This window comes from Poecilia latipinna, unplaced genomic scaffold (genome assembly GCF_001443285.1).
Source record: "Poecilia latipinna isolate Pla-1442-1.1 unplaced genomic scaffold, P_latipinna-1.0 Scaffold875, whole genome shotgun sequence".
Classification (NCBI taxonomy): Eukaryota; Metazoa; Chordata; class Actinopteri; order Cyprinodontiformes; family Poeciliidae; genus Poecilia; species Poecilia latipinna.
In genome coordinates, this window is record NW_015113491.1 from 188,664 (window position 1) to 198,171 (window position 9,508).

At 39.0% G+C, this 9,508-nt stretch overlaps 1 protein-coding gene across 1 annotated transcript in view; it reads right to left on the bottom strand.

Annotated features, from left to right (window-relative positions):
- Positions 1 to 9,508, bottom strand: part of LOC106957106 (receptor-type tyrosine-protein phosphatase T-like) — an 80,451-nt gene that overhangs the window by 20,751 nt on the left and 50,192 nt on the right. Inside the window, exon 9 of the mRNA XM_015048330.1 lies at positions 1,522 to 1,598. Within this exon, the coding sequence (XP_014903816.1) occupies positions 1,522 to 1,598 (77 nt within the window). The remainder of the gene's footprint in view (positions 1 to 1,521; positions 1,599 to 9,508) is intronic.

Here is a 9,508-nt window from a genome sequence, read left to right on the forward strand (position 1 = left end):
GTGAGAAGATTTCTTATTCAGGCATCAGAGACCCTTATACTGGGGAGTCTCTAAGCACGCAGCGTTTTAGGGAAACAACCGTCAGCCGTTTTACAGAAGATCTGTGGATTCAACACTTGAACTCTGTGATGCTGAGGCTTCCTGCAGAACCTGCTGCAGTTACTCCATGGATGCAAAGTGTTGGATGCACACGTCTGAAAAACCACCTCATCCACACAAAAACTTATCAAAAAATTAGACTTTTTTCAAAATTGCCATTTATCCATCAAGTAAATTTATTTTCTGAATTCCAATTTGCACAAAATGTGGTCAACACAAACGCAGCTACAGTTACAGGAGACGGTTTCAGAAGCTGCTGAATCATTGCTTGAGACTATTTTTGAATCTTGGTTGTTTTATTAATATTTTTATAATTAAAGCATAAAAGTCTCTGTAGTGCATTTTTGTGGTTTACCTTTTTCTTTGGGGTGTTCTTCCTTTTTGTCTTCTCAATGTATTCAAGTGTAATAAAATTTGTCTCTGAGCACAATCAGTGTTTCTTCTTCCTTTCAATCTTTCATTAAATACTTTTTAAATATTGATATCTCGTTTGATTTTGAAATTATTTTCTTTTGGTGAAACACTTATGAATTCAATAGTCTGACTTCAGATATCAAAGAAGCTCAAATTTACCATTTTATTTTCATTTCCTTCACCACCTGTTTGTGTGTTTCCTTTTTTTCCAGCTCTATTTTTCCTGTTTTGTCCTCCAACTCTCCGCTTCTCTCTGAATAAACCAAGGTTGTCATTTAAATAATCAATGGATTATAAAAATGGATCCTTTTTTTCTGTCAGTAACTTTCTAGACACCATTTATTCCATTGATGTTTTCCACTACTCCTAGTTAGACAGATAACTGGGCTGAGATTAATACTTTAATACGTTTTTGTTGCTATTAAAATCCTCCTTGTGTTTCTGAAATGAGACAGTTTGATGCTCAGATTTTAGTTTCCCACATTCCTCGTTCCTTACATCTTAATAAAAAAGGCATTCATCATTAGAGACTCCAACAAATTCATTAGGGCACTCAATACAATCATGATACAATGAGTAAAATTTGATAAACTGAGGGGAATAATAATCAGCATTGAGGAGGGAATAGAAATAAAGAAAAATTACATGAATTTCCAGATTCCAATGTGACTAAGTTAATTAATCTTTTAGTGGATCATCAAATGCTACGATGAGGGTTTAGGAAGTGGTCAGAGTTTGTATTTTAAGTCTTTGCTGCAGGTCTAGACCTGAATCTAAGTGCAAGTCTTTGTTGGTGCGAGCAGATCTTTAGATTATTACAATATAAGATATTAAAACAAAAACCTTGCTGAGGTCGACTGGTTAAAGTCTTCCCTCCGCCTACATTCCCCAGAATGCTGTGCAATTCTGAATCGAAGTTCAGAGGAATCGTATTGAATGTATTATGTACTGATATTGTGTTTATTGTAATCGGTGTGTGTGTGTGTGTGTGTGTGTGTGTTAACTCACATCAATATAGTTGGCGTTGATGTAGTCGGAGTGGGGGTCTCCATCCAGCAGCTGCAGTCGGACTCTGGTGTGATCGTCTGTGGGATCAGATAGCACAAAAATACAACAAGCCTAAAGTTACTTTTACCCACAGATCGGAGAAGCTAACTGTGCAGGTGGGGATCTGACTACCAGGGGCAAAATCATGACATCACACACACAATCAGTCCTCTTCAAGAAGATGTATGCACTGGAGACAATTTCTATAAAAGGTGTCAAAACAATTTAAAATAAATTGAAAAACACAGCAACAGGATCTGACATCAAAATGAAAAAACTGGTGACAGAGCAGGAATCTGCATGGCTTGGTTCAGTATGGTTTCATCTCATTCAGTCCCACAGCAGTTTCTCTCTGATGAACTCAACAGATTTGTTAGAAGCAACATAAAAAAACTCCCCGATGCAATTCAAAACCAACATTATTTGGATGTGTCAGAAATGCTGTTTCCATTACAAGCCGCTGCTCTCAGCAAACACTTTTATTTGCTGCCAAATAACCATCAAGAGAAAGATTGTTTTACAAGAAGCGGCTCTTTTAATGCTGGAAAACACTTTTCCCAATCTACCATAAACGTATTCAGAGATTTACTTCATTAAGTCAGTAGCAGTTTATAAAACACATTCCAAGGTCATTGAAATTTAAAAGAGAACAATTCTCTCTCTCAATAAAATGTAGATGACACTTCCATGATGCTTTTAGATGCATCATGGAATGCAACATGATGGGCGTGAGCATAAACAGACCAGTTTTATATTGCAAAATTTACATTTCATGTCACAACAACAATCTTCAACATGTTTTATAGAGATTTTAGAATTAGAACTTCTTTGTCATTATGCAAGAAAGTCCAACAAACATTGTAACAAAAAATAGAACCTTATTTTCCAAACAGCAGTAAAAACAAACATGGTTTTCATAGTTAAAAACGCATCTGACAAGTGCATCTTTTTACCACCATTTACTCTAATTATCTTTAAATAAAATCCAGTGCAACCAAGAAAAACTAGTTTGAGTCGATCTGCATTTTTAATAGAGAACATTAGTAAACAAACAACATGGAGGCCAAAGAGAAGGCAGCTCAGTGATAAACCCCTGCAGAGGTTTAAAGCAGTCAGATGGTGTAACCTGTTCAATTCATCTGAAGATGCAAGCAGTGGCGACCAGATTCAGTTGATCTGCTTGGATCAGTGGTGGCAGCATCATGGTGTGGAGTTGTTCTCTTCAGCTGACAGGGAACCATAGCTGATCACTGGATGGATGCAAAATGGACCCAACCAGCTTAGACCAGAGAATATTCATGAGCACAAAGGCTCATTTAAAATCAAAAGTGTTGTGACTTTTCAGACCATCGTATGTAATTCAACCTGATGAACCCCTGAAATAAATGCACTTTTCAATAATATTTTAATTCTTTGTATATGATAATGTTAACCAACTGTTCCACTCTGACCAAAAAAATGAAACACCAACTTCACCTTCACACTCAAACTTCATCCTCATTACATGTCACAAGAAATAAATCAGCTTCTTCTTTTTTTTCTTTTTCCACTTCTGAAAGTCATTATTTTGTCCTGGGCTCAGTAATAGCCATCTATAATATTCGGATGCACATGAGAGTGATTACATATAATGGGAGGCAGTCATTTGGCTTAGTCGTGTCATAGCAACAGGAGGTAATTGCAGATGAGGTGGGCATAATTCAGACTGATTATCTCTAGTTTGTTCCCCGTCACCTACAGTCTTTGGCTGCTTGCTTAACACAGATTTTTTTTTACCGCCCCCACTGTGAGGTAATATGATAATGTGAAAATAACAAGAAGAGGAGAACTGAAATAAAGCATAGAGAAGAAACTGGTAAGTATAAATTACTGACAGTCATCAAGTTAACAGGCTGAAAAAAGAGGAGCATTGCTTTACTAATGCAAAGGTGGTTGTTTGAAATGTAGCTTAAAAAATATCCATTTTGTCTCCGTTTGTCCCCCTTTGGTGCAGAATCCTACTGAACACTTGAACCTTGCTTTATGTAGCTGAGTCCACAAAATTGAGCCTGTGCATAATAAATTTATGAAAACAGAATCACGTGTTATCAAATTCAAAGCTTAGCTTTTCAGAACTCTGAAAATCTCTCCGTCAGCAGCAGCTTTTAGAGAATCTATTGTTCAGCCGATGACTCAGACCTTCAACTGAGACCATTTCCTCTTTGCTCGCTGCGGCAACATGGGCGCAATTATTTTGTCAAGTAGGCGTTGAGATTTTGGGAGTTTGAGTGAACATCTTGGAATAGATGTGACTTTTCTATTCACGGCAGCCTCAGAGTAAAGTCTGCAGTGGATTGAAATGCTTAGATGTAATTCAGAAATTGAAGGGATGCTTTTTCTTTTTTTAACTGAGGAGTTTTAGTTAGAAGTCACCAAAACAAACATGGAGTCGTGTGTGTGTGTGTGTGTGTGTGTGTGTGTGAAAGGGTTCGTCGGTTCAGACCTGGGATAACTTCCAGGTCTGTTGGGGCTTCATGTTCTCATTACGCAAAGAAGTTCGAATGTTACAACAAAACCTTCAGCACTCTGGATCAGTGCAACTAACCTACAAGTAACTTTTCAGCAGGATGCAGCAGCTTGTGCCTCTTGAATACTGATACTTATAACAAGGCATTTTCCCCATGTTATATGTGAAATAATCTGCCAGTGGAACTAGAACGTTTTTACTTGTAAGTTAGTTTTGTCTTTTTTTCAAGAGTATCAAGATGTTTGCACTGGAAACTAGACCAAAATACTTGGAAAGATTTTGTGTTTTTGCAGTTTATAACTCATTTGGAACATTGTGCAGAAAAAACCGTCTTTAATTATCGTCTCGGATCGCCTTGAGAATTATCTGTCTTGTGTTTTTCTAATGAGAGAAATCTTGCTGCTCAGGCTGAGTGGCCACCGGGACAGCAGCATGAATCCACTCTACTGGTACTAGATACTGTCATCAGCTATCAGCTCACTCACACTTTAAACTCTTCTTTCTACACTGCATGTACAAACAAACAGCAGGAGGTCGTCTGCCAGCCGTCTGCTCACTCTCTCCTTCTCCTGACTTCTACGCTTCCGCTTCTCTCCTCTTTTCCCGAGCCGATCCTGTCCACACGTCTCTCCTCTTCCTCTGTGCTTTCCCTCTGCTGTATCTCTTCCTCCCTTCCCTCTGTCTTGCCCCATACTGTCTTGCTCCTTCAGGCAGCAGTAATTACACCGACCTCGTGTCAGAGGCTGTCATAACAGGAGAGCAACAGATATAAGGCTGGAAGGAAGGAGGGGCCCTTTCTGCTGCTCTCTGCCCAGGAAGGGGAGCTTCTAATTGGGCTGAAATGGCAGGAGGTACTGGCTCGCAAACACTGCAGATCTGGACACAGGCCACAGGTTTGAAGAGGCTGACAGTGGGTTGGATCTTTCTGTAGTCTGTGTACAGTATATCAGCAGATAAAAACGCCTCTTGAGACAAAGAGAAATGATTTTCTTTTCCCTAATTAGTAAATATTTGTGCATATACAAAGTATACAAAAAAATTTTACTTGACATATAATGAAACAATAAACATATTGCTATGTTTGAGAGGAAATACTTAGTTGTATGAAGTGCAAAGTAAAACAAAAACACTTTGATGTTTCACTAAGTCTTCCTGGCTCAAGCCTTGAGCCGGTTCTGGTTCTGCCGGAGGTTTGTTCCTGTTAACGGGGAGTTTTTCCTCTCCACTGTCGCTACATGCGCTCTCTGCTTTGTGTCTGACTGCTGTAAAGTCAACGACACAACACAAGCGACTGTCTGCTGCCGCTACATTCTCGCCCAGCAACATCAAGCCACTGACCTCCAGGATTCAACTCGAAGCAATCGGCTGAGAAATGGCTGCACATAAACTGGACTGAATTCTCCAAAAGAGGGTGGCACAGACAGGCCACCAAAGAAAAGGTTTACCATTTGGTTCACACTGAAAAAGACAAGGTCACGATCATCTTTAATTAATATGTTCACAACAATCATGACTGAATGTAAAGCTTTCGCTTGTACAGTTTAAGTGGAGCGAGATTTTTAAAGCAGAGGTCTGTGGTTCAGTGTTCAGTCTGTTTATCTGTCGCCAGGAACTGATCCTGCACCCAGAGAGCAGGCTGCCCCACGCTGGCATCTGTGGCACTGGACTGGAGTAACAACAAAGTCATCAGAAGCTGAGGTGTCCAAGGGCAAAGAGTCACCAACCCATTACTCATTAATGAGCTCCACTCCTTGGCAGAGTCTCCCTCTCTTTATAACCTTGCATCTCCTCTCTTTCCTCTTTTGGCCCCTCGACTCTCTGCTTTTCATTTGCCTCCATCTTCTTTGAAATTCTTGTCGTTACCCTTGCAGCCGCTGTAAGAAAGTTTTTGTAGTGGAGAACTTGTTAACTTGAGGGTCCCGAAAAGGCCAAATAAAATTGTTTCTTTTTTTATATCTTGGACGGACTCGGAGTCACTGGAATGCAGCAGAAAGCTGCAATTTGGAGACATCAGATCACATTTTAGCCGAGTGAGAGCCTGCAGACCGCTGCTGAACACAAATGAGAGGGAGTAACCAGAGTCTAATGACTGTTTGGTGTACACAGCAAGAAGGACAGGGTTGTTTGCTACATCAGAGGTCATACAGCTTTATATAGCACAACACAAAGCAGAAATACAGATGAAATTATATATTTACACAAACTGTATGAAAGACAAAATCGTTTTCTCACATCAAATCAAACCACTTTTTACAGTTAAATTATCTCCACTTTGTGAATGCCAGAATCATCACAGAGGACATTTTGTAATTTTACATATAAATATAATATATAATACTGATGATATTATGGTTCTATAAATGTCTTCTATTAACTCACATTACTTGAGATTTTTGAGGCAAAATTTCAAACATTGCTTCCTAGTTTGATATCACAAAAAAATAAATTTTATATATATATATATATATATATATATATATATATATATATATATATATATAGAGAGAGAGAGAGAGAGAGGGAGAGAGGGAGAGAGAGAGAGAGAGAGAGGTTTCTACAGTAAACTGAATAAGGATTTGTTCAGATAGGACTCGACATTTTATACATTTTTTAGAGTCAGAATGCCGATAAGAAAGCAAATCTTTAATCTTTTTTTGGGGAAACAACATCTCTTGCTCCAAACACCAGTAATACATGGCCTGTGTGGTTTGGGACAAAGACTTGGCAGCTATTTCTGCAACATTTGATGTTTTTCCTGTCAAGGCTGCTGGATAAAGTCGCCGTTGTATTACTGATACTGGACAAAACCTTATCAAGCTCCTGCAGATTTTATGCTCTTTTGAGCTGCAAGGCAGTAAGCAAAGACGTCTACTTACATGCTCTTTTGTTTACTATTGTCTTTGTTGCAGCTTGAAAAATGCCAGAAAGAGAAAACGGAGCTTTTCTGCTTGAGGAGGAGGATTTCATGCTTCGGTCCATTGGGTTAAGATTTAAAGTGGTGGAAAAATAAAGTGACTCAAACACATTGTAGATAGTTTGAGACATTCTTTAATCTAACCAAAAATACGCATTTAACTGTCCTTGTTTAGTGAGTGAGTTTCAGAGCAGTGAAAGAAGCTGCTGCTGTTTGACTATTTCGATTAATTTAGAAGCCAATTAAAAAATCATTACCTTATCCAGAGCAATTAAAAGTGCTTTATTTGTGTAAACGAATTTTAACGCTGCTTTTGACTGACTTTAAATGTCTCCAGAAACAGATGGAGCTGCTGTTTAACACAGGTGATTAAAGGAGGGCCACAGTAGTGAGATGAACAAGGTGTTTTATGCCCCATCCCCTCCTTTCATCCTCATCTCCTCTCGCCTCCCTTTTCAGTAGCCACTAAGCAGGGATCGTGTCTGTCACAGATATACTTAATCAGTTAACTCCCCTCAGAGCTCAGCTCACACATGGCCTGCTCTCCGCTGTCAGCTCGGCTCAAGGCGTTGGGAAATTTAATGGCGCCTGTGATTGAGGGAGGGAAGAATGTAAGAGACTGAGTGGTGTGTTAGCATGTTCCCACTTAAAGATCTTCTTCAGGGTGTGACAGATTTGTTTGCATTTTCTTTGAAGTGTTCCAGCTGTTTTTGGTTCTCCGATAATGTATGTGCATTAGTGTGGAAGTGTGAGAGTGAAGGGTGGTTTGGTGTGTAATAGCCTATTTAGTCCAGCACTGCCTGCAGCTGATGTGTCAAACAACCCAGGAATGATGTCGGCTTACACATGCACACACACGCAGGCACACACAGACATGTTTCCAGCTGTTTGAAGGCTGTCGGGAGGTTGAGGAGAGAGAGACGGAGAGCAGAGAGAACAGCAGCTTCAGCCCAATGACACGGCGCCGTTCAGGGCGCCTCCAAAGGAAAGTGCAGTTTCAGGGCCACAAAGTAAACAGAGAAAAAGAAAAGGTCCAATAAAGATGCCAAGAGAATTAATTAAAGCCTGATTTGACCATTTACTTCAAGTGGTTGGTGTAATGGAACTAAATGTTTAGAATAACACAAACATGTTTGAGAATGAACTTATCTGGATTTCAGCAGTTATATAAAACACATAATGACTCACTGAGTTTAAGTGAATTAATGAGATGAACCTGAATCTCATCCTCCTGATTAAAACGCAGATATGCATGAAGTTATCACAGGAGCAACCTGATTAAGCTGTGGTTCATTTTTAGAACGATCACTGAGAAGCTGGTCAGACAAATGAAATGTGAAGTGAAGCTCGAGAGTTAAAATCCCACCAGGTTGTGTTTGGTAGTGGGTTTAACTGGTCTTACAGCATTAATGCATCTCATTAATACAGATCCATTCATCAGTTAATCATCCCACACCGTCTGTGATAACAACATCAACTCCCTGAGGTTTCAGCACAATGACCTTTGACCACTGGTTGTCCTACACTCTCCAAGATTAAATCAAACTAAATTCTTATGGATCATTTTAAAAACTTACAGTAGAAGAATCACAAAGTGCCAGTTCAACCTGCTGTCTCAACGATGAACAGCAATCAGTATCAATGATGCCACTGCTGCTAAAACCTGGATAATTATCACCATTAACTGTGAGCATCGCCCCACAGGGAGCTGCAGCAGAAATCATTTCATCATCATCATCTACAGAGGAACGTCTAACTTTACAATCACCATTTCCTGATATGCAATCAAGTATAAAAAGGATCAATTAAAGGAGGAAAAACCCCAGAAAGGACTATTGATGAGTTAAAAAGTGAAGAATGTTGTTCAAGAATCTTTGATACAAAAACAATCCAGAAAAAAAAAATCACCTGAGCTGATTTAGGAGCTTCATGCATCAGTTTTCACAAGATGTCGTCTCCTAAGAACTGGTTGGATGTTGGCTTATGTGTAGTAAATGTTATTTAATGTAACGAAATCAGCCAGATTTTCTCATGTTTTCAGTTTTCATGTGGGGAAAATCCCAATAAATCGCAACTTTTTTTCTGTTTCTGTTAAACAGAAAACATCAAAAATTCAGACAAAAAAGTGGCGAATTGAGTTTTTATTTCTGATCAGTTTGAAATCATCACAAAATACTTCCTGATTAAACATGTTGCCATACAAAATCACATCCTATGCAACTTAAAGACAAATTGTGATAACTTACCGCAGGACGACAAGGATTAAAAAAACGTATCAATATAAATGTTTCATATTGGTCGATACAGACAATTGATTGGTTTTTGTCTTAAAAATCTGAATTACTGCATGGAGTGAAAAATGTTCTTAAACTGCTGCTGCAATCAACTCAACAAGTTGTTGCTAGGTAACCAAAGAGAGAGTGAGTTGCTAGGTAACCAAAGAGAGAGTGAGTTGCTAGGTAACCAAAGAGAGAGTGAGTTGCTAGGTAACCAAAGAGAGAGTGAGTTGCTAGGTAACCAAAGAGAGA